Here is a 26,611-nt window from a genome sequence, read left to right on the forward strand (position 1 = left end):
CAGATAGAAGAACCATATACAGATGTAAAGGCTATAAGTGCATGGTGCTTGACGAGTTTTCTAGCATTATAAAATTCAACTACCGACTTATTTATGTATTTCGCTACCGGTAAAGCTACACAATGGACTATCTGTACTGATACTTTTACTAGCAGGCGTGTAAAACTAGTAACCGAATAGTGTCTGTATCGAAACCCGGATTCTAGCATTGAAAGTCCGCATACATACCGCTGTGCCACTGGGGGGGGGGGGGGCAAAGTCCACGTAGTGTATTTTGAGTGATTTTAACTCTCTATCAGTTACAGCATTCCTTAAAGAAATTATCCAAAGATGTGTTGTTTTCTGTGTGTTTGTTTTATAGGAAAGCCACATTGCTGCGTCCACCGCAGAGAATCGAATCACGGATTTTAGCGTTGCAAGCCCGTACACTTACTGCTGTCCCACTGGCGGACCCCTCCCCCCAAAAAAAAAACAGAAAATAAGGGAGAAATTATTTATTTTCTTAATAATGTACGTAGGAAAATCAAGAAGTAAAAAGTGGGATTAATTACAATGTAGACGGTATTTTTTTCTTACATTTTTGTGTGTGACGAATATGGTATTAGGGATCCTGTAAATAACGCAGGCATTGGACACACAAACACCTTGACGCATAAATAACTTAGAAAAATGTGTTTAAAATTCTAGGGTTAAATACTTCAAGAATACTTTATGTTTATTTTGGGTAACAGAGAAATTCACTCTAAAGTTTATTTGTGTTTATTTCTAGAAGTTTCGTGCAATACTATAAAAAAGTTATCTGCACGTAGCTGTCCTTAATTTTGAAATGCTAGACAAGTGGAAAGGCAGCTTGACAACAGTACCTACCGCCAACTCTTAGGATAATCTTGTCTGACCGAATAGTGGTATTTTACTGTTACTCTTATGGCGCACCAATGGCTCCAGAGTGAGGAGCACTTTTTTCGGCCATGGAACGCAAACCATAACCCCTCGGATTCACAATCCGGGCACACTAAACACTAGGCCACGTTTAACCCATTGTTCGAATCTAACATGACGTTCACTATCACTGAGAAGTATATTCAGATACACAAGAAACTGGGAAAGCATCCACAAAATAGCTGTTTAAGAAAAAATATACCCCAGATGGGTAAAATATCCCAAGAGTTACCAATCAGATTCATCGGCTTTTTAAAAACTTTTTCTAAATTACTTGCCAGTCGAAAACTGTATATATATACATATATATATATATATATGGTGCACTAATTGCTGTATAATATTTATATATATATATATATATGGTGCACTAATTACTGTATAATATCTATATATGGTGCACTAATTACTGTATAATATCTATATATGGTGCACTAATTACTGTATAATATCTATATATGGTGCACTAATTACTGTATAATATCTATATAAGATGCATTAATTACTGTCTAATATCTATATATGATGCATTAATTACTGTCTAATATCTATATATGGTGCACTAATTACTGCTTTAGGAAATTCAGCATAATGAAGAGTTTTATTGATGGTGGAACATACTACATGTTTCGACAGAACATTGGTCTGTCTTCTTCGAGTATGAACAATGAAAATCAAATCAAATCATGGTAGGAATTTAGATGAAAAATCTGGGGTTCTCGAATATACTCGATCCTCCTTCGCACTTGATAAGGTGATTACTTGAGAGGATTGTAGTAATTGCGTATATTTAATTAGGGTAATTTAGCTAAGGCTAAATGTAAAGATGTTATTAATAATGTAAAGATGTTATTAATATTAACGTGACATGAAGAAGATTGGTCAAGTGTACGAACGGTGAATAGATCTTGCCACAAATACGGTTGATGTTTCTAGGGTCATTATCACGATTTAGTGAGAGATCATTTGCTTTGATGATTTCTATAGTTTCTAAACATTTTATTTCTTTCTTAGTTTTGGGTTGGTGTAGGAGAATAATTGCATACCAAAGTATTTTGTGACCTGTTTCATGTTGATGATATGTTAAGACGGATATCTGGAATTCACCTCTATGCACGTGACCTTGGTGTTGTTTGCGTCTTGTTTCTAAGGGACGTGACATCTGTCCTATGTATTTCTTTCCACGTTAAACGGATACTGTATATGCCCTGTTTTTGTTATTTTCGGGTTAGGTAGTAAGGTGTTAGTTTTATGCGAAGGTTTGAATACAGGTTTTACATCAATGCTCAAATTATTAAAAAGGCTAGTAATTTCGGTAGCAATTTCTGGTGCAATAGGGAATTAAACAAATTTGCTGTTTTATGTCGTTGATGAGTTGTAACAGAAGAGGTGAAAAATTTTTCAACCTGTTAATCTTCCTCCTTCAGTTTTAAGAATCTCAAGAGAAAAATTAATTGCTAATCAGGTTTGAGTGTTAAACTTTGCTGTTAAAAGTAGAAATGTACTATCGAACAAATTGTTGCTACTACAGAATCTATAACATCAACTCTTTAAATCTGAATATCGGTGAAACTAAAAAAATCAGAACTAACATACACCCTAGACTTACAGCACATAAGGACAAAAAATTAAAATTTAACTTTAACTGAAATGAAACCAACGCCCTAAAAGAATTAAAATCTACCAACAAGATATACATAACAAGAGCTGACAAAGCCGATGGCGCTGTAGTCGTAGTTAAATCACATTATAAAGCAGGTTTCAACACATTATTAAATGATGGATCTTACACTGTTTCAAAGGTGATCCTACCGATAAAGTACTTTCAAATATTAAACAACTAGTTAAAGACTGCCCTATCCTCACTGTTAAAGAAAGAAATTCCCCTTATCCCCACAAATTATTATCTCCTCCCCCGTTTTTACGCCTTTCCTAAAATTGATAAAGACAACATTCCTCACAGACCTATAGTATCTAGCAATAAGCCCGCCCTTACAAAACATTGCTAAATTCTTAGTTAAGAGATTAAACCCTCTATTTGAAACTAACCCCTATTCTCACAATAAAACTATCTAGACTTTGTAAATAGAATCAAAGAATTCAAACTAAACCAAGAAGGTATCTTATTATCTTTCGACAGAAAATCTCTATTTACTCCAATACCTGTAGAGTAAGCCTTACACCGTCTAAGAGAAAAACTAGAAGACAATCCTGTAACAGACCACCTTATCATCCTCACAGAATACGGCTTAAACAACACTTATTTTATATACGAAGGCCAGTTTTACAAACAAAATAATGAATTAGCGATGTGATCCCCGTCTCCCCTCTACTTAGTGAACTCTGCGTGTCCGTTCTGAAAGAAGAACTGTTTGGAAACAAATTCACACACACACACACACACACCAAGAAACCTGAAATCTGGTTAAGATACGTAGACGATATCTTCACTGTATTGGCGACATGGGAAAGAGACGCTACTCAATTTTATTGAATTTCTTAAACTTATTAAGACCCAATGTCATAATTTTCACACATGAAATAGAATCCGACAGTTGTCTTCCCTTTTTAGATGTGAACGTAAAAAAAAGATAAAATAACAAAGTTATCACCAGTATATACAGGTAACCCCCATTCCGCCACACATAAAATCTAATCACCACCTATCACAGAAAATATCCTCCTACTTCAACTACGTAAATAGTGCTGTACAACTTTGTACCCACAAAGAAGACTTACTTACTGAATTGAACTACTTAAAGAACACTATCATAGGTAGGGCTTGTATCAAACTTCAAACCCGATAAAAATATTATGTTAACTCTAACCTTTCACCTATGAACAACATAAAACATAACAAGTTTGTTTCATTCCCTTTTGTGCCCAAACTTGCTAACGAAATTACTAGACATTTTAATAATTTGAGCATTGATGTCAAAACTGTATTCAATCCTTCACATAAAATTCACATCCTACAACCTAACCCAAAAAAATCCAAACTAGAATAACAAAAACAAGACATATTACATTGTCTCCCGTGAATGTGGAAAGAAATATACAGGACAAACGACACGTTCCTTAGAAATAAGACGCAAATAACACCAACGTCACATGCATAGAGGTGAATTCTAGATATCAGCCTTAACATCAATATGAAACAGGTCACAAAATACTTTGGAATAAAATTCTTCTCCTACACAAACCCAAAACTAAAAAAAAAAGAAAGAAACTGTTCAGAAACTATAGAAATAATCAAAGCAAACAATCTTTCACTAAACCGTGATAATGGCCCTAGAAACATCAACCGTATTTGGCAAGGTCTATTCACCGCCCATACAATTGACCAGTCTTGACCTTTACCTACATCCTGTCACCTGCAAACATCATTCCGTCACATTTAATCCCAGTGTATTTTGTCTTTGTACGATATATATACCTTGGGTTGCTTAGCACTGATCATACTTGAAAAAGACAAACCAATGTTCTGTCGAAACATGTAGTATGTTCCACCATTAATAAAACTTTTCCTTATGCTTACAAATTATTGTTTGCCTGCCTGTTATTACTGCTGTGGTTCCCTATGTATATTGCATAGAAAATAAGTGGTTTCACGGGCCCTTGTTATAGTGGACGATATAAAAATACAACGATAATTTCAGGGTTAAACAAAATTATCTAGCCTAACTATGTATAGACTTCCAATGAAGCCTTTGACTAATAAGAAATTAGTAGAACCGTTGACAACTAAATTCATATAGTAGTGGGTATACATGTTTCTCATTAGTTTTATGCGTTCTACGGCATGATTTAGTTGGTTTTTCGTTATATCTTATAAGGAACTGATTAAGATACCTATTTGCCTAACATCTGTGGAGTTATTACATTCTCAGGTCTGTGATATTGAAACAACTAATTAATTATTACGTGCTGTTGTAATTATTATTTGTATATATTAAAGACCAACCAGGTGGTTGATGTAACATATATCCAAATAATACTCTTGTAACAAAATATCTAAAAATATAAAAAGATAAACATAGTCTTGATAAGACTAACCAGACGGTTGATGTAACATATATCCAAATAATACTCTTGTAACAAAGTATCTAAAAGTATTACAAAGATAAACATAGTCTTAATAAGACCAACCAGGCGGTTGATGTATCATATATCCAAATAATACTCTTGTAACAAAGTATCTAAAAGTATTACAAAGATAAACATAGTCTTGATAAGACCAAAAAGGCGGTCGATGTAACATATATCCAAAGTGTCTAAAAGTATTAAAAAGATAAACATAGTCTTGATGAGCTAGTTTGAAAATAATTGTGGTTTACGTAACAAAAAATTCCGAAGTTCTGCTCTTGATGGATGTAAAAAACGAACGCCATCTTAAAAGATTCCATTGTAAAGAGCAACAACCATACTCTTATGTCTTTTTGTTTTTTTAACTTGTTGTTATTTTAACAAAATATAATCATGTAAAAGCTTATAATTTGATGATATGCTAAATATATTGAAGTGGATAGATAGGTAAACCCCAAATATTATTATTGTAAATACAGCAATTTTGAATGATTCTTATTGTCGTTAGTAGAGTCGCGGGTTAGTCCTGTGGTAGAGCTCTGGAATTCTGAGCTAAGTTCGAATCCGACGATACTACAAAATATTCCCCTGCACTTTAGGCTCGGGGTGAATTATAGGAATAGCAGTCAATTCCTAAGGGTGGAAGGGGGTGTTGATGATTGGCTGCCTTCCATCTAGTCAATACTTTACAAATTAGGGACGGTGACAAATAATCTTAGTAGCTTTGCCATAAATGCAAGTATTACAATAGCAATGTGAAGGGCACCCGCATTACAATAGCAATGACTTTTTGATAATCTGGATTTGAAACCGAATAATCTCAAAAAAATTATGCATAATCTGAATAAAGTAAAAAAAAATAAATAAAAGTGGGCAAAAATAATTTTGGTCTCCAACAAAATTATGAATTTTTAGCATAGTTTCGGTTATAAGGTACGCCACGACGCTAAAAGGTATTTCCTCCTCAATTTCTTTGGGTTTAAAATTACATTGATAGTTGATAGAATTTCCCAATCACACAAATACTAGCTCTACCTGAATTACACATGTTCGTATCCTGGTTACTTAGCAACGTAACTGTAAAGATAAGTTTAGAGATTTGAATTTATGGGTGAATTTCGTTACGTTAATTACACATGTTTGTACGGGGAATGTAACAAAGACATGAAGCCTCACATCTTCTTAAGGAAAATGCACATTGATTATTCAAAAACACACAAACAGTCAATCCTTAAATTGTTTATTGTATCAGTTTAAACTTAAAAAAAATCATTTATCACATTATTTTTATAAAGCAATAAACGACAGTGAAACAACATTATTCCTTAATATCCTAAAAACAAAAAATATAGGGGGCGCTTTTCTTACCTTAAAAAAGTTCATATTTCATAAATCAAATGTACAAAAAATCCAGTTAATGCAGACCAGACTGTTACGTATAAGTACACAAATAACCAGCCTATTAATTTCTCTGGCTAATAGTTCCGGTAACCTTATGGAAAAGATTAATCGCCGCTTATTGAAAAAAAGTTAATTGATATTCGGAGCGATTTCGGAAAGAAGATTTTTTTTTCAGGATTAAATAGGGAATGAGCAAGAATTATTAAAGTTACTCATTTCTTCCAATGGGAAAAAAAAAAAGCTTCTTGAAAAATTCTCGAATTATCAAGTAGCTAGTGGATGGTCGTAAGGCTGAGAAACGTATTGTTCATTTGAGGCTTCGTGAGAAATGTTTTGAGACACACCCTTTGCATTTTCAAATGTTCTTTTGGGGTCAATGACAGTTACATATGTGTGCGTCAAATGCTGGAAAATGGAGGTATTGAATCACTTCAGTAGCATTACTCTTGTGGCCCTAATTATTTTTCTCTTTCTTTAATCGTTTATTGTTTTTCATTGATAAAGAATATAAAGAATTAGTTTAACTTTTAATTAAGGAAAGTGCATTATCAAAATTTATTTTCAGCATATAAAATGTACAATAATTATATTTTCTGAGAAGGAGTTTTTAGCAACCGTATGTAATGGTTTCAAATTATCTCGATTGTGGTGCCCTCTAACCCTCATGAATGTTAACAGTTAATCTCTTCCTTATTAGTTGCTAGAACCGTCAATGAATGTGTCTGAATAAGATTGCTTGTTATTTATTTTCTCATAGTTTCTATGCAATTTGATAAATTCATTCTTTTTCTATTTTGATTTTAAATAATTACTAGTTCACGGCGATTTTCAATCACATGCTCATAAATGGAGATGTGAGGTTACTATCACAGTGTTAATCGATATTTCTGTTGCTAGTCCTTTGATTCGTTTGAACTTTAACAGAGATTTCCTCCGTTTAACTCAAACCCGATTAACATACTGAATATCTAACAGAAGCATTAACTATCAAATCAAAATATAACTTTACTAGATCAACAGTTCAATCAATCTTTCCTTGATCATCCTTTCTTGAATGTATACTTAACTCTCACTTCTACCAAGTACGGGAAGTTTCTAGATTCTAGGACTACTTTTATGAACGTTCTAGATCTAGCGTCGTCATCATGATTATCATCTCCCTCTAGCAAATAACTAAATGACAACATTAAAAATAAATAAATAATGTGTTTGTATTGCCACAGAAGACTGTTATTTTCTCGTAAAAATATTGTCTGTCGTCCTGTTTATGTTATAAGACATATATTTTAATTCTCCAAAATAAATTGCCAATAATTAAGTTAACTGCAAACCCATTGAAATACTCTAGAGTCAAATATTACGTCATCAATAACATTCATAATTTGTAACATTCGAAAATATAAAAATAACGTAATGCGAAGAGCAGTATGATGTTTGTTTTGAATTTCGCGTAAAGCTACACGAGGGTTATCTCCGCTAGCCGTCTCTAATTTAGCAGTGTAAGACTAGAGGGAAGGTAGCTAGTCATCACCACCAACCGCCAACTCTTGGGCTACTCTTTTACCAACGAATAGTGGGATTGACCGTCACATTATAACGATTCCACGGCTGAAAGGGCGAGCATGTTTGGTGGGACGGGGATTCGAACCCGCGACCCGCAAATTGCGACTCGAGTGATCTAACCACCTGGCCATGCCGGGCGAGCAGTATGTTTGTTTGTTTGAAATTAAGCACAAAGCTACACAATGGCCTATCTGTGCTCTGCCCACCACGGGTATCGAAACCCGGTTTCTAGCGTTGTAAGTTCGCAGACATACCGCTGTGCCACTGGGGGGCGCGAGCAGTATGAAAGAACTCCCTAATATTTTTAATACTTTATTAGTTATGTTGAGATTTTATGTATTTCTAATCGACATTTCTATAGTTAGTCTTTTGATTCTTTTATAGGTATACGTTCAAGATTTTCAATAAAAATAAATATAACAACAACATTTATCGTATTAACTGTTCACGAAAAAATAAAAAGATCCATGTCATTGAGATAAGCATCTTTTGAGAAATGACAATATTTCACTTCTTCAGTTTTTTTTTATGAATCAAATCATTAAAATATTTTTTTATTTACTCGAAATATTTTACCAGCGATAACATAATTTTCCTGTTTCGTAAATGAGCATTTCTGTTAAGTTATCCATTATTTTTATTTTTCATAAAGTTTTTATATGATTTATTTGTTTCAGTTTCCGTGCCGAATTTTTCTATCAGGCCCCCACTTATAGGTAATTTTGTTTTCATAGTTATTTATCGGCATTTTGAAAGAATCAGAATTTATCTTTTGTTCTTATATAGGCTTACACTCATCCTTACACTTGGAATAAAGTGTATAATAAAAGTGTGTAAAATATAATGATCTTAGTACTAAGTGTCCTGTGCTACTTAGGAAATATTTAAGAAGTGTCCTATGCAAAATTATTAGATAATGGGCTACAGTTGATGTTCATTGATTATGTTGTTGTTTGTTTTCCAGAGCGGTACCATTACACGAGTACCTATGCCTGTGAAGGAAGGGAACTTCAAATTTCATGTAACGACGGCGACCATATACGCCTTGTTCGAGCCAACTATGGTAGATTTAGCATAAGCATCTGTAATGACAAGGGCAACACGGATTGGAGCGTGATTTGTATGTCAGACAGATCTTTCCTTATCATGCAAGATAGGTAATGAATCTTAAACAGCTTGCTGAATAATAGCAACCTGTTGTATTCCTAAAGAATCAAGTACTGTCCAGACTGCGTCGCTTTAAAAAGAGATTAGCGTCTTTAGTTTGACTGAGCTGGTTACTTTGGGTGATAAACTTCCATTGTTGTTAGAATAAATTGATAAATTATTTTATGCTTTTCGTACTATAGGAGTAACAAAGGTATAACGCAAGTATAATCTATTGTATCGGTTCTGTTTTTTTTTTCCTATTTTTATTACTTCTTTAACTATTTTCTTTCTTTTTTTCTCAGATGTAGCGGCAAGTCTTCGTGTAGTGTATTTGTCTCGAGCGAAAGTTTTGGAGATCCTTGTCCTGGTACATTGAAATACCTAGAAGTACAGTACCATTGTATTTCCCGTAAGTATAAAAACAATTTATTTATTTATTTACAATGAACTATTTAAACAGCAACTTAAGTATTTCTGATAGGTAGAATAACTAGAATACAACTTACTCAACACAGTAAGTTCTTTATTTGTTGTTAAACACAAAGCTACACTATGGGCTATCTCTGGTGTGCCCACCGCGAGTATTGAAACCCGATTCTAGAGGTTGTCACAGTATAGATAGTACAATGTGCAACTTATCTTATTGTAGTCTAGTTAATACTCACCTTAGCCGTATCTTCAATTTAATGTGATACTGTTAGAAGTCTGATGTATTTTCAGATTAAAAATTTACGTTTGTGATAGGTTTTACTTTTTCTTGGTTCTTTAGTATTTGTGCTGACATGATATCTAAATATATATATATCGAAAATAAAACGTAATTGTATAAAAGTAACTTAAATTTTCGTTGACAATCGGGCTACGTATTCTATAATTCAAAAACCTTTCATGTTCATTAGTCCCTCCAAACCAGCGTCAAGAAGTTCCAACTAGAAAGTAGCAAAGAGGAATAAAGATTTAATTATAACAATTTAATTTTTGTGTCAGTCACTTGCACTTTACATTAGTTTCATGTAAGCTTTCCAATTAATTTGAACATTAATTATTATGTATTTTGACAAGAATTATGTTTCAAGCCTGTAGGCTGGAGTGAAATAAAATAATTATGAATTATTGTGAAAGCTAAATGAAGAAAAATAAATTCATAAAAGTTATCATATCTTCATTATTTAATTACTTTCTTTACCTATGATAAAGAATCGTCAAGTTTAAAAAGGAATTTAAAATGCCTGGAGATTCAAAGCTTTTATCAAAGTTAATATGATTGGATTTTGATTTCGCCCTTACTTTGAAAAATATGTTTCTCTGTGGCTCAGCGTTAAGTTTATGGACCGACAAAGCTGAAATCCGAGGCTCAATGTACCCGCAGTGGACAAAGTGCGGATAATCCATTTGTAACTTTGCACAAAGGAACATCTTGAAATATATACTTTTATGGTTGCTTGCGCCATCTATTAGGGTATAATACAACGCTTACGGAAAGGGTATCAGGCCAATAGCATGGTGGTTTAAATCTAATACTGCAACTAAATAGGACAATGTTATCGCAAAAATAAATAAATAAATAAAACGGAAAAAACAAACTCAGGTATTTAGGAGTGCCTGGGATAAATTTCGGCAGTCAATGTTTAAGGGTTTACATGCTACAACTTTTAAAGACAAACAGATACAGAACGAAATTTATATTTCTTAAATAACAAATGTATTTTTTGCAGTCAGTAAGTTTATAATTATAATTAACAGATCATTTAAACACACCTTTCATTTCAAACTATCGAACTAATATTAAAATAGCATGGTTTGTGTCTTAAGAGTTGTGTATTTTAAATGCCTTTTAAATAGAGCCATCAGCTTGTGTGTACGTATATGACAGCTTATTGCATTTATTATTTCATGTTATACATAAAGGTTGCACATTTGTAATCATTTTAGTTTCCCCTCTAGTTATATAGGACAATTTTGTTGTAACCAGGTTTTAATTTGATTCATGCTAGCGAATTCTCGAATTGGATCAAATTCGCCAACTGGCACAGAACACCCTGCAATAGACAGTCCATATTTCCATACATTCAATTTTACTAATCCTGCTGGAAGACCCATAATCGGGCTTTGGTTAAATAATGGCACATTAAACCTCAGCAAGTATTTTGACGGTGCTGATACCAAAGGTGTTGGTGCAGATGGGATAGATGCTTCGGTAACCCCAACATCTAAATACATCTCTACAGAACGTACGATTTCTGTTACAAAACCTTATCCTGCTACAAGGACAACGCCAAATTTCGTGGTGACAACAGAAAAGGAAAAAGAGAACGTTTTAGTTCACGGTATGGTATGCAAGATTAATCTAATGTATACGTTGAATTTAAGTTTACTATCTTATAAGTTCAAAATATGAGCAATTAAATACCTAATTTAAAAAATAATAAGAATATGATACTTACAGGGAGATGTAATACTATTAGCAATTATAATTTAAAGTTTGGAAATAACAATGAGGGTCTATATCATGTTATTTGGAACACAATAAAGTTGTGTTTGTGGTATTTGTTATTATTTTTACATCAGACAGTAAACTAAAACATAGAAATATTCAAAGAAAAATATCGTAGATCCTCAAATAGGCCCAGTATGAATTCGCTTTCTGTCGGTTGTATTTGTTGGCTAGTTTACAAAGCTCATAACGTGTAATAGCTGTCATTGTTATTACAAAAAATGTATAACTAATTAGATTCTTATAGTTATTTATATGTACAATTGAAGTAAGAAAAGCACAATGTTAGTTTTAATCACAATGAAACGAAAAAAGTAAGAAGATGATAATCAAGTGTAGAAGTCTAATATTTAATAACATAATTTAAACTACATTAGCAAGAATACATTTTTTATGTCCTTTTCTGAATTGTATATTATCAATTAAGTGATTTAATTTCGATTATTTAATCAATCGAGTTGACAAGCTATCTACGTTTACTTTGGACTAGGGTGTTTTACAAGAAAGAAAGTTTAGAAGAATACCATGCAGAAAGCTTGTATGCGTGCTAAACACTTGCTAAGATATCACATCATTTACGGCTTACATTTCAGTCTTTAATCTTGCAAAACTGGCGGGAAGCCATGAAAAAATAATAATAAAAAACAATGGGAAGCCATGAAAAAAGTAGCAATAAAAGAACAGCTACATAGAGATTGAACTTGATTACTATACACAAAACTGTATACTTATAAAAAAAGTATGGTAAAAAAGATTGAAAACCTCCATTTTTGACTACTAAAATAGTATTATTTGATTTAAAACTTATATTCTAACGTTGTCTATTAACCTTTAGTTTGATTTTATATCAAGTAGAATTGTGAATGGAATTCAAAAACGAATTAAACATTTTATGGCATATATAAAGTAACATAAAGACCGAGAAATTTGTTTTATTGGAGTAATTTTATTTTAAATGGATTTCACCAGCCAAAACATCCTAGAGAGATATTGTATACGTTGTAATAATTATTTAATATCTTGTTTTGCCTAGTTCGCATTTTAGGAAATAAAACTTTAGAAACAGATATATTTATATTGTCTGGACATTAATGTAGTAATAACATAGTTTTGAGTATCTGATATTAAGAGGAATTTTATGTCCACGTTTCTTGTACTGCTTACAGACCTAGGCCCAGTATTTACACCAGTTCCAGAAGAAACATATATAGACCCTAGTAGAATGTGTTCACCAACCAGTTCTCATAATCTCTACTGGAACTGGACTGCTGCTGGAGAGATTAATATACAGAGTTGCCCAGGTGGGGCAACAGGTAAGTCAGAATTACATAATTTTTGAATCTTTATTGCTCATTACGTGTACTTTTGGTCTCATGTACCACTTTTTTCAAACAATCTGTACTGTGCCCATCGTGGATATTGAATTTTGAATTTTAGCGTTATAAGCCCTCAGGCTTTCTGCTGATCCACCAGAGAGGCACACACATGTTTACTGAAGTCATTTTAATATATTATTAATAAATCAAAATATATGTATGAATTGATACAGGCTGAGGAATAAAAACAAGTCGAATGTCAGCTGTAATTCAAAATGCATGAGAAACTTGTTACAGAAGATCATTATTGGATGTACATATCCGTATTATAAAAATAAATACATATTCAAAATATTCGATGAATGACATATTAAAACATACACAAAAAGGTGATTCAAACTAGTTTTATGTGATAGAATATATTGGAACTTTTCGAAGCAAAGCCCCCAACGACAGATAAAGTTTTGGAATTCATATATCTTAATTTCAATTTTCAAAGCGAGTATACCAATACCAGACAATCTGAATTTTTTCCGTACTAAACCGGAACTAATGATATCGTCGAGTTTACTTCATGGATGACATTAAGAGTATGAACATAAATACATGTCCCCACTTATCATTTATTGCATAAAATTGCAGACAGTAACAAGGTACTGGCCACTTAAGAGCTGAAATAATTACCCTAACGTTTTTACTCTTATCATATAGATCTTTTTACAATTTATGCTTTTGTTATGTCTTATTTATTGCATCATACTTTTTTGAGCAAATGTATCTAAAGTTATGAAAGGAAAGATGTTGAAACACTGTGTTGAAACATGTTTTAACGTAGTTTTTAAATTCACCCAAAAAAATTAGAATAATTGGCTGAGTTAATATTTCTACAGAATTACATAATGAAATTTTAGAATTACTGGAGGAATTATATTGAACCGAAATATTGTATTGAGAAGCAATGGACCGTGTGGAGTTTACAATATTTTATCATTTAGTACAATTTCAGTTCCGTCCATTATGAATCTTGGTTTTATAGTTTCTGAATGGGATTCTGTAACTTGGGATAAAGGTGTTGCTACCTTGGCTGGTAGAGGATATCTGGTATATGTCAAGAATCCTAAATGCAATTAGGTTAATTCAGGTTTCTTAACATTTAACCTCAAAACTTTTCGCTTATTGTACAATATACAGTTTTTATCTACGGCTTATGTCGCAAAGTGAGTACCTGGAACCATTTTTAGTTTAGCAAATAATATTAAATGCATTTATGGTTGCATGCTAAGATCTAAGAAATTCAGTAAATGTGACTTTTTAATGTTGTTGTTTAGGTTTGGCTAGGTGGCAGTGTAGTGCAGATATGAAATGGACGCCGAAAGATCCAGATTTGAAAGAATGTAAATCTGTCTGGGTGGATAACTTAAGAGAGAGAGTAAGTTTAAAGAATAATAATAATTTGTTGGCGATTGTTAAACTTTTGGTGTGGGCCGATGATATGGTTTTAAAATTATTTTGGCAGTTAAAAGTTTTTTCAAAATATAGATTATTTAGTTGTAAATTTATTTTTGCATGTAGTTGAAGCTATTTGTTTGTGTATTTGTAATTAAGCACGAAGTTACACAATGGGCTATCTGTGCTCTGCCCACCACGGGTATCGAAACCCAGATTCTAGCGTTGTAAGTCCGCAGACATGCCGCTGTGCCACTGGGGGGGCAGTGGAAGCGAAGTTCATTGTTTTAAAAACAATGTCAAATTCACTCAAAAATTAAAGTTGAATGGAAGTCCAAGATGGCGCAAACTACTGTGGGCAAGTAATCCATAGTGTAAAAGCCTTAAAACATTTTTCGTTTTTTTTCTTTGGAAAAAGAAAGCAAAGAAGTGACTTTTTTTGCAAGTCAACTTTGGCGCATTTTTTATCGTATTTCTTATAGTTTTAATTGGATAAACTGTTAACAAGTTCGGAGGTTCTATGGTTTAAAATGCGATGAAATTAATACTAGGTTGGTTATCAAATGGTAAAATTCCCCCAGTGGCACAGTGGTATGTCTGCGGACTTACAACGCTAGAATTCGGGTTTCGATACCCGTGGTGGGCATAGCTCAGATAGCCCGTTGTATAGCTTTGTGTTTAATTACAAACAAACAAATGGTAAAAAGTGTCAGGTTTATTATTGTAATTTAAATTGTAACTGACTAAACACAGCGCCGCTATAACCAGGGTCAAACAAACACAACTTATTACATATAACAACGAAAATGCAAAGAAAAACTTTAAAACAATTAGAATACAACTTTTCTCACTTACAAAGAAGAAGAAGAAAAAACGACAACAGTAAACCTGTGCTTGGCCAGGACTAGGTACAAAGGTTAATAAATAATACAGCATAAATCTCAGTGTTATTAATTTCAATAAATATCAAAGGAATTCGGAAAAAAGAAGCATAAGAATAAAAACCTAATTTAATAGAGAATAAAAATATTCCAAAATTAAACCACTTATCAATATCAAGAGCAATATCAAGCAATACTTATTTTGATCTATATCTCAGGAACTAACTATTTGGAGTTGTGAAATCTTTATCAGCTTTTGCTTTGTTATCACTTGTGTGTACTCCCTCAGAAATAAGTTTAAATTCTAAATATGACACTTCTGGTTGGCAAAATGTGTTGTACAATGCTAGTAGCAGACCAACTCAAGGTCTTTCAGGTGTTGTTCAAATTTGGGGGCAGACACAATAATATCATCAATATAAACTTTAAGAGTCATGCCTAACAGATGGCACATTTAATTCAAGAATATTTGTGAATAAGTTTTTGCAGCGTAAAGTCTAATCCAATGAGACAAGTTTTGGCCAAGTATTCAACAACAACATAACATTGGTTCACCCATGCGAGTTGTTACCAATAGTTTTGCTTCGAAATGTTTTCAGAGCTGTTACATTCCAACTACGTATGGGAGGAGCCCCCCCCCCCAGTTTTTCACTCATAAACACTGCGTTAACAAACTTGCTTTAAATTAAGTCATCACAAACTAGCAATTCAACCTAGATTATATGAGCAAGCTATATTTATTCAGAATGATCAGTGGCTTACTAGATTGAAATATATAACCATTCTAATATAAAGGTGGCATTATTTTATAACAAAATTAGGGACACTTATAAAAATTTGAACCTGTACTCACTATTAATTATAGTTACAGATGCAGACAGTAGTGGAAAAGCTTAGTTTATTAGTGCCAATTGTATTTATTCAAATGCATATATCAATTTTAGAATTTTTCATTCTAAAAAAGGACAGGAAAATGTCTATTACATTTCAAATTTAACATAACGTTTTGGGACAACATAGGACCTATTGATCCATCTTAGCTGTTCCACCTTTTAAACTAAAACTATCAATAAATAAGTTAAAAATATATATATATATTAAAGTCAGCCCTTATCATTCATATACTTACCAAGCTTTCCCTTAAATTTGCTGCCTCAAAAACATCTGAAGGCAACCCATTCCAAAGGCCAATCACCCTGTTAGAAAAATGAAACTGTCTTAGCTGAAGATGACTTCTACCCTGCTAAAATATATATTTGTGTCTCCTAGTCCTACTATTCTCATTGTTACGTATGAAAAAAAAAGATGATGCATCAATGCTATCAATTCCCTTTACAATCTTAGACACCTCAGTCAGAACCCCCTAACTCTTCTTTTTTCAAGAGAAAAGTTTGCAAGATTTCTACCTCTCCTCATATGACGACCCCTCCATCCCATGTACTATTCTAGTAATCTTTCTCTGAACCCTTTCCAACAATTCAATGTCTTTACCAAGGTAAGGAGCCCAAGACTAAACACAGTATTCCAAGTATGGCCTGACCAGTGATCTATACAATGAAATTATAACCCCTTTACACTTGTATTCAATATTTCTGCAGATACAACCTAAAATCCTGTTTGCCCTACCACTAGCAATAGCACACTGCTACTGTAAATGGATCAGTGCATCACATGGTGATGAAATAACTAAGCTAATAATAATAACTTGGATGAATATTTATTTCTAGGTATTTTTGATGCAGATTTCATAATAAATGTAACAAAATTAAATGTAATGATATCTATTTCAGACTGATGAAATTGGGGACATATTTCTCCTGAGGATAAGATTTTTTATCTGGGGAACTGTCCTCAGAAATCAGAGATTTATGGTCACTGTATTTAAAAAAACTCTCTCGGGAGTGAAAAGCTTACTTTGAAAAATGTTGATATCCCTGTTTTAGTTATTTTAATTTATATGATAGAATTGAGAGCCTCAATACTTTAATTTATTTCAAGTCCATTAACTGTCTTTCTGATATTTGCTGCTACTCTGTAATTTTTGTCTGAAACAGATGTACCTACCAATAAAATTACAATAACCAGGTCCTACGTTAGTTCGTATAAATAGCATTCTTTAAGTCTAAAGCAGGCAATGTGTAAAACATTGATTTATACAACTCTCAATATTTTGTACATTTTAATCATAATAATATAAGTAAAGTACATTATATTCTATTTAATTCATAATAGAAAGTATAAACCAAGCAGATATCTATAAACAAAGTAAAGCATTTATCAAGATGCATTAATTTTTTTTAATGAATTTTATTACCTTTCATAATTGCTAGAGTATTATGCATTTTGTAAGTATAGCCAATATTAGATTTACTTTGTGAACATTTATTTAAAGACTTTAATTTTTATGGTTCATTACAAAGTGTTAACTGATAAATTACATAGATATCAGAGGTTTTGTGAATTCAACTAAATGTTTTATTTACTAATTCAGATGCATGGAGGGGATTCTATTAACAGTGTTACCATGGAAATGGCTCTAATGACATTAACCAGACCACTCTTCAGCAAAGATATCACCCATGTGACATCCATGATCCATCAGACCTTACGCAGAGCTTTAAACAATATGGACAGCTATCTAGAAATCTGGCGTAGACATCAAACTTTCAAAGAACTGTTAGAGGTACAGGAATGCCATTTTGGTTTCTAAATATATTATCATTTCTAATCATTTGATCTTGAGCATTTTTCTGTGGCTATAGATTTTGATACTTTTAACTTGACATGATAATTATAAGTCAAAGACATCATCGAAAAATATGAAATGTTTTACTACAGTTATGGGGGGAAAAAGAAAAGCATTTAAGGAAGATGAAAATATTTGTTTAAATGAACATTCCAGAGGTAATCAGAAAGGAACTGGTATTTTGTATAACATTAAGTTTTAAGGATTGCTTAATTATAATGCATGAAGGTTTTGATAATTCAAGAAATGAAAGCATTGTTTTGTTTTCAAAAGAAGTCAATTTATATCAGGGTGACTATTAGCTAGTTAAACACATCTTTCACCAAATGTTTAACAGAAATTTTCTGTAAGTATATATTTTTTCAGTTTAAGAAAGTTTTACACAGGTGGTTTTGTTGTAGTAACAGTTCACATGCACAATATTAAATTGTTTTTTTTTTCACCTTTATAGTCCGTAGTAGAAACTGTTAGTAACCTGCTGGAAGAAAAACAAAGTGAGGCATGGCTTGACCTCTCAAGGTCGGAGCGTAAACAAGTTGCATCTCACTTGCTACAAGGCTTAGAAGAAAGTGCTTTACTCTTAGCTGAAACTTTGGTACAAGGAAACAGTTATTTGTTTGCAAAGAATAATGTTCGTAAGTAACTTTCAGCATTCAGAAATACAATGCAAATTACCTGCCTGTTGCCAAGATTTCTACAATTTTTTAAATACTTATATTAAACATAGCTATGACTGTTTTTGTGAAGAAATTTTATTAACCAGTGGCAAATCTCAATATGCAAACAAGCTTTTTCTCTTTAGTTTACACGTAAATCTAAAATTAAGTGATATTTTATGCACAAGAACATTTATCAGATATAAATGTAATTTACAAAAAATACACATTTCCAAAGTTTATGAAATCCGGAGAGTTGAAGTGTTGTTTTTTTTTTTGTCAGTGGTAGTTTGGAATGGTGAAGATGCAGTTTTAGAGGTATTTTAGGCTGTGTAGACATAGTAGCAATTTGGCTTTAAAGCCTGCTTGTGCCTGTTTTGGAGTAGTACGAAATTTTGGCTGGATACTGAGGCCTGACCCCTGGTGGGACAGCAGTAAGTCTTTGGACTTACAATGCTAGAATCAGGGGTTCGATTCCCCTCGATGGACACAGCAGATAGCCTGGTGTGGCTTTGCTATGAGAAAACATACATACATTTATATTGAGGCCTTCTTCAGGTTGAAGTATTCAGCCTGAAGAAGGCCTTAGTATTAAAGCTGAAATGTCATCTTCTCTAGAAACAGGCAGGAGCAGTTCATGAAAGCCAGATTCTGCTTTACAATAAAGATGCAGGTGAAAGGTCATCTTATTGCTCCATTTTTAATGTAAATAATGAGGTGTGGTCGTTATACTGAATTTTGCCATTGTTTATTTACATTTATTCATAAAGTAAAATGTTGAGATGTGACCTAGAAGTTTTTGTTGAAGGATGTACAACTATTAAAGACAAAGAAAGGGTCTTGTTTGTACTTTAAGTATGAAAATTATAACTTTGACTGTTTTTCATAGACTACTTTGCTTTGTATATTTTGTGTAAGGAATAATTGTCATGTTCAAAATAGGGTTTTGTACTAATTAAAGTTTGTCTTTGGTTTGAATGTTCTCTTAGTGATAATTATACTTACTTTTGTCAGTCCATAGTTTGTTGTGATCAGTAAACACTTAAATTTGTGCTTATATTTTAAACATACATGTGTAAATGTTCAGTATGTAAAAATCTTAAGATATCTCAAGCTATGTGAAATTATTTAACATGTGTAGATAACGATAAAATGTACATCCACAAAAAAAGGAATGATTTCTGTTTTATTTTATTTAAGTTTTGTATTAATTATTTTGATAATACACATTTTCAGTGTTATCAGTTCTTGTAATGGAAGTAAAACATTCAAAAAATGTTTTGTTTCCTATGAGAAATGATGTTAAGGAGACATCTTGGGTCAGAGTTGAAGATTTATTGTTTCTGCCAGTCCAAGCTTTAGCTGATCATGCCAATAATGGTAAGTGAGAAAGTAAATACTTTTATTTGAAATTCATTTTATATTTTATTTTCACTTATTTGAATGAGCATTCTTTACAAAGCTTATCAAACAAACCTTTACCACAAAGTTTATAACCCAGTAAAAGAAGACAGAATTATTATGTCACAGTATAGATATTTCATTAGCACACATTCCTGTAAAAGTATACATTTAATTTGCTAAATACTGAAACCTTTCTTAAGATCCCATTTCAATATCTCAAAATGTTTCATTATTGATCCCTCAATATAATATAAACCTTGGCATATTCTGTATTATAATTATTGTAGTTTATAGTAAACTATAATTCTTTAAAGCAAAATATTATTTCTTGTTTGTGCAAAATTATCTTCAGTAGGAGTGATAAGATATACTTAAAATAAGATTAAAAAATAAAGATATATGTCCATGCATTATTTTTGAATATGATGTAAGTCCTTATAACATTTTTTAGAAGGTGTAGTCTTTTAGTGTATGCACTAAGTAGCTTTAAAAAGGATTGAAATGCCATTTTATCCTGTAAGTCAGCCCAATGTCTTAACAGGTATTTTAATAATATTGTTTTATTTCTTCAGGTCTTGTCCATATTATTCTTCGAGTTTATAACAAAGTGGATGAACTTCTTCAGCCAGGAAAAGGATTTCAGTCACCAGTGCTTCCAGTTGATAAAGCTAATAAGAACATCTCATGGACTATCAATTCTCGTATTGTAGCAGCATCTGTAGGTAGAAAGAGAAGGGTTAAGTTATCAGAACCTGTTATTATCAGTTTAAAACACATCCAGGTAATTGGTTTGATATTTTATTCTAATTGTTTTCCTTATATTTAAAGCAGGACAGTATCTATTGCAAAATAATTTGGAACAATATTTTAACAATTAAAAGTTGAAGTCATATTTGTAAAATGTTTAAGTATAAAATTCCAATATGATACCTTACCTCCCTCACAAAATAGCTTTCTGGTCTTACACTGCCCTCTATTGGCATAAATGTTGACTCACCACTAGTCTTGATACTCCCAGTTATTTCTGTATACTAACGTGCAAATGATTGTGCAGTGACCCTCCACCAATAGGAGTGCAACACTACCTCTATTGTAACTAGCGCACTCTCTAATCTTGTAGCTGTTAACCGCTTTTCAATTACCAGTCTTATTGAATAGACGTGTTTATGCTCAATGTTTGATTCATTTATGAACAAGTTTTTACTTTCTTAATTTTTCTGTTTTAATTACATTGTTATTTAGTGTTTTAGTTATCTTTTGTGGAGAGATACGAATTATTTGGTGAGTTATTCAGGTGGTCAAAATACAACTGCTGGAGCGGAATTACTGACCATTTCCAAAGGGTTGAAACCACAATTTACAGCCCACGAAATAAACAAATCATACTGACGATTGTCGTATCACAGTTTTCAGTGACAGGGAAGTTTTGGATTTGGACAGCCTTTTCCCCCCTCCTGAATATGTCTCTCAGTCACGTGTCATTTTGGGGGACTTTCCCAGACCTCTTTCCCCCTTTGGTTGATTTGATTATTCAGATATATGTTTTGTCCTTATCTCTCATTCCTATTTTCTAACCATGCTCTTCTGAGGGACTAGCCTTTGGGTTATTACTTTAGTGTTTCCTCCTTCCCTGGATATTGAGGTTCATGTGAGTCATTTAGAGGACTTTGTGATAGGGGGTCAGTATGGCTCAACCCCCATGTACTGTGGACAGTCATGCTTTTGGTTATCACCATTCCAGCTTCCATTAGTTGGACTCACAATGCTGGTGTATCTTCTCCCTTAGTGGAGATCAGACCCTGATAATTTTTCTTGTATATGTCTTACTTTGACCACCCTTCTCGGGTCAGGGCTAATGGGGCCAGACTCCTTCACTTTGTCTACTTTTGGAGGTCCTTGGTGGTCAATCCATGGGTTCTAAAGTTGTGTCATTAAGTTTAGTCATTTACTTCCATTCATTTTCCCCATTGTCTAACAATCCCGTTTCCTTCCCTCCCCCTCGGGATCCCGATTTGTTGCTTGTCTGATTCATTACAGGGGCCTTTGTTTCCACTGTTCTATGGACATATGGCTGCTTCTTGCTTCCTCATAAGATGACTCAGTCCTACATCCTCAGTTTTTTCTCTAGGACACTGTCATGGTGGGTTGGCTTGTCACAGTGGAGCAATTTTCCTCACGCCCACACAATTTTTGGTTCATCTCTGGGGTGTTTTTCAACTCCCTTCTCTGTCAGGCTCTATCTGCTCTATGCAGTGTGTCTTATGCAACATTTCATCCTCTCCTACTACTGCAAAAGACCACTCTGCATAGTGTTCTGCTGCTGGTTATGTATTAGCTGGCTCACGTAATTTCCACTGCTGCACCAGTTTTTGATGTCACCTTCTTTTCTCTTCCCTTATCTCTGACACTCCTCCATCAGCCACACTCCAGCATGCATCATCCATCTGTACATTCTCTCTGTATTCACGCATGGCTTTATCTGGTCCCTCATCTGAAGGGCCGGATTTTTGCATGTAGCTTCCTTCATTTTCGTCCTGTTCTTTCTACCTCCATGGAGGTCAACCTATATACGTGGTAAATGTACTGCTTTTGGTCTATCCTAAGGAGTTATAGTCCTTCCCATTCTATGGTTCCTCACATACTGCCTTTTTCACTTGGCTTTTTGAGCAGGTTTTTTCAGTTTCCTCTGTTTTGGGCTATAGGGAGATGTTAGCTGCCACTTTTCAGTTTACCGACTCTGTTTGTGTTTTCCAGTTAAGAGTAGGGTGGTGGTATTCTGCTGGTGTAGATGGTGTGTTGCCCTTCCTACCACAGACCTGATGTATGATTCCAGATGCTGCCAGGTGTTAGATGTGGCACTTTGCCATATATTGCATTTTGCCCCACCAGCTGAGGCACCCTCCTTCCTTCCATCCTCCATATGTGGGTTCTCAGGGATTGGGTGTTTATTGGAGCTGGACCAGCTACATAAATCCTCACATGTGTTTGGATGGTACCCTCTTCCTACCAGGGACTGGATAATAAATTCCCATTGCTGCCAGATTTTGGACTGGAGATGCAACCCCCAAATAGCTGTCCCTCTTTTTACCATCCACTGAATATTGGTTGCCGGTGGATTTGGTGTTTATTGTAGCTGGATGAGACACACAAATTTCTGCATGGACTGGATGAACAGATTCCCAATGCCGCCAGGTTTTGGATTGGAGAGGAACACCCACCTGGGCTTTTCACCCATCCTACCATCTGGCAGATGTCAGTTCTTGGGATATCTGGTATGGTTTGATCTGACCAATCTCAAAATGGTTAGCAGCTGCAAGTTTAGAGAGGGCACTAGTTACAATAGGGGTAGTGTCGCTTTGCTATTGGTGGAGGGTTGCTGCATAATCATTTGATGCTAGTATGCAGAAATAAGTGAGGGTATCAAGGCTAATAGTGAGTGAAAATTTGCACCAGAAAGTTTTTATGTGAGTAGAGGTAAGTATTTGTCGGAAATACTTTTTCAGTTTAAGAAAATGTTAATGTTTAGCTAATTCAGAATTTTATATTTATAGGCCTGTTTTGAGTTGGATCTACAGTGTTACATCTCTATAGTGGTATTCATGTTTGGATCTTTGTATATTGAAAATAAATATTTTATTCCTTCATTACACTAAAAGTGGAGTTTTTGATTTCCAAGGCTGCAGTTCAAGAAAATTAATATATATCAGTACTGATAGTAAGAAAGATTACAAATCATTTAGTTTATCATTTGTATTTTAAAGTTATTTTGGAGCTAGAGAAAGATGAAACTGTTTAATATTGAGAAATTTACTGTAATTTTTTAATTAATCCTATGCTCCTGCTTTTCTAGGAGGAAAATGTTACAAATGCCCACTGTGTATATTGGGATGTAGCTCACAGGTAACTGAGAATTTATTACTAATCGCATTATATTTAGAATTGTTATAAAGTAAGCACTTTAGTATTTCAGCAACTATTTCTGTTAACTAAAATCAGAACCTAATTGTTTTACATAAATTATATTGTAATCCATGTGATGAGCACTATATAACAAATTCCCAGTGTGACACGGCTAATGTTGCACGGTAAGTGTTAACCATCTGGGTTAGAAAGAAGGAATTAAGAGTTATGTAGATGATACAGTGATCACTTTGATGAGATGAGCTGTAACCTTCTCTAACAGATGTTGAAAATAATCTAAAGTTACTGAAAAAAAACTTAGGCAAATGTAAATATCCAGCTAATTGTTCTTGTTTTCAAATATATTTTCACATATCTCGAAATACAGGTCACTGTATTTGTTTCATTGTATACTTAGGGAATGGTCAGGAGAAGGCTGCTGGGTAAAGAACTCTAACATCTCACACACTGTCTGTGCTTGTAACCACTTGACTAACTTTGCTGTTTTAATGGAAGTCAAGCCATTGGAGGTAAGAAAGTGTTGTGTTGTCATTTGATGTACAGTAAATGCTCAAATAGACTGTTTATGTTCTGTGTTTTTTACTTTTTTGATCTGACCAATAACATAACACAATGTTTTGGAACAACATGGGACCTATTGGTCCATCTCAGCTGTTCTATCCTCTAAACTAAATTAAAATAATTTTTAAAAAATCTTAAAGCCAGCACTTATCATTCATATACTTATCAAGCTTTTTCTTAAACTCACTTAAATTTGCTGCCTCTACAACATCTGAAGGTAACCCATTCCAAAGGCCAACCACCTTATTAGAAAAATGAAACTGTCTTAGCTGAAGATGACTCCTACCTTGCCAAAATTTATATTTATGTCCCCTAGTCCTACTATTCACACTGTTAAATAGAAAAAAAGATAATGCATCAACACTATCAATTCCCTTTACAGTCTTAAACACCTCAATCAGATCCCCCCTAACTCTTCTTTTTTCAAGAGAAAACAATTTGAGAGATTTCCGCCTCTCCTTGTATGAAACTCCTTCATCCCAGGCACCATTCTAGTAACCCTTCTCTGAATCATTTCCAACAATTCAGTGTCTTTCCTAAGGTAAGGAGCCCAGAACTGAACACAATATTCCAAATATGGCCTGACCAGTGACCTATATAATGAAATTATAATCTCTTTACACTTGTATTCAATATTTCTGTAGATTCAACCAAAAATCATATTTGCCCTACCACTAGCAACAGCACACTGCTTGGATAGCTTTAGAGACTGATTGACTGTTACACCAAGACCCGTTTCCTTCATAACACTATTAAGGTTTTTCCCATCCAAATTATACTTATAATTCAAATTATGAAAACCCACATGCATTATCTTGCATTTATTATAATTAAAACCCATCTGCAATTTATTTGCTCAACTCGTTAAATGTTCTAAATCCTGTTCTAAATTCTAAATACTGTGAAAATGAGCATTACTCCGTAAAATGTTGTTTAATGTTTTGACATCAGAACATCTCTCTCAGAAAGGTATCTTTAATTAATAGATTATCATCAATAAAGTTTTCTGCTGTTATACTAAAGATTTACATATTGCACTAACATAAGTATTCTTCGTAAGCTTGCTAAGTAAAATATGTCCAATAGTTTATTTTTATTACTATTTTTGGTTTCAATGATACTTTTGGATTTTTTTTTCACTTATTACCGTAGATGGCCCATGGAAAAAGCAGTTTACTTCAAATCTTGACTTCCACTAGTTGTGCTTTATGTGGCCTTTTTGTGTTGGCAACCATTGTAGCTCTACATCTTACTAAGTAAGTGAGCAAAAATATCTGAAATTTGTTGATTTGAATAATATTCATAGTATTTTTTTAGAATACAGCTATTTTCTTTTGTAAAACGATATTCAGATCTTTGAGAACAGTGGTTTCCAACTGAGGACAGCTAATTCCAATCCCAGAATTTCATGGACCTGTTCATACTATATTAACATTTTAGGGTGTTTAGAATTACATTGTAAAACAATATAGTTTAGTAACTATATTTTATAACACACATTTGTTTTTTCAATTGTTTTTCTGACTGGCTGAAATCTCCCTGTGGACCTTCAGTTAGAAACCATTGCTGTAGCAGACTGGTTTAGATGGACTGTTAACCACAATAGATTTTTTTTACACTAGATAAGTTTTTGTGGTAAAAACTACATTATTCATACAGAATATAATATGAGTTGGACTGATCAAAATATCAAATGCGTGTAATACAAGTTTCAGTTCTTCGGTACTTAAGAATATATATATATATAAAAGAAACATTACAATAGAACTGAAATTAAACTACAACTTATGACTTAATGTTGACAACTAGGACTGATAATGGAAAATAACTGTTTAATTTTAGTTCTGTTGTAACGTTTGTTTTTATTAAGTTCATTATTGTTTTATGGTACAGATCTAATCACCTATTGACAATTAATCCAACTGATAGTATTAGAGCAATTTATAAATAAATAAATAAATATATATATATATATAGTGTATGTGTGTGTGTGTGTGTGTGTGTGTATGTATATGTATATATATATATATATATATATATATATATAC

At 33.2% G+C, this 26,611-nt stretch overlaps 1 protein-coding gene across 5 annotated transcripts in view; it reads left to right on the forward strand.

The window, feature by feature from the left end:
- LOC106470978 (latrophilin Cirl-like) overlaps nt 1-26,611 on the forward strand; it is a 111,102-nt gene that overhangs the window by 67,707 nt on the left and 16,784 nt on the right. For 4 of the 5 annotated variants that reach the window (XM_022400427.1, XM_022400422.1, XM_022400413.1 and 1 more), the window contains exons 3-15: nt 8,667-8,705; nt 8,954-9,146; nt 9,441-9,547; nt 11,133-11,465; nt 12,799-12,945; nt 14,277-14,377; nt 17,767-17,958; nt 18,473-18,656; nt 19,914-20,057; nt 20,654-20,862; nt 23,932-23,981; nt 24,400-24,511; nt 25,716-25,819. In XM_022400427.1, the coding sequence (XP_022256135.1) occupies nt 8,667-8,705; nt 8,954-9,146; nt 9,441-9,547; nt 11,133-11,465; nt 12,799-12,945; nt 14,277-14,377; nt 17,767-17,958; nt 18,473-18,656; nt 19,914-20,057; nt 20,654-20,862; nt 23,932-23,981; nt 24,400-24,511; nt 25,716-25,819 (1,915 nt within the window). The remainder of the gene's footprint in view (nt 1-8,666; nt 8,706-8,953; nt 9,147-9,440; nt 9,548-11,132; nt 11,466-12,798; nt 12,946-14,276; nt 14,378-17,766; nt 17,959-18,472; nt 18,657-19,913; nt 20,058-20,653; nt 20,863-23,931; nt 23,982-24,399; nt 24,512-25,715; nt 25,820-26,611) is intronic. The other variant, XM_022400418.1, reaches the window with a different exon arrangement.

The sequence above is a fragment of the Limulus polyphemus genome, unplaced genomic scaffold (assembly GCF_000517525.1).
Source record: "Limulus polyphemus unplaced genomic scaffold, Limulus_polyphemus-2.1.2 Scaffold108, whole genome shotgun sequence".
Classification (NCBI taxonomy): Eukaryota; Metazoa; Arthropoda; class Merostomata; order Xiphosura; family Limulidae; genus Limulus; species Limulus polyphemus.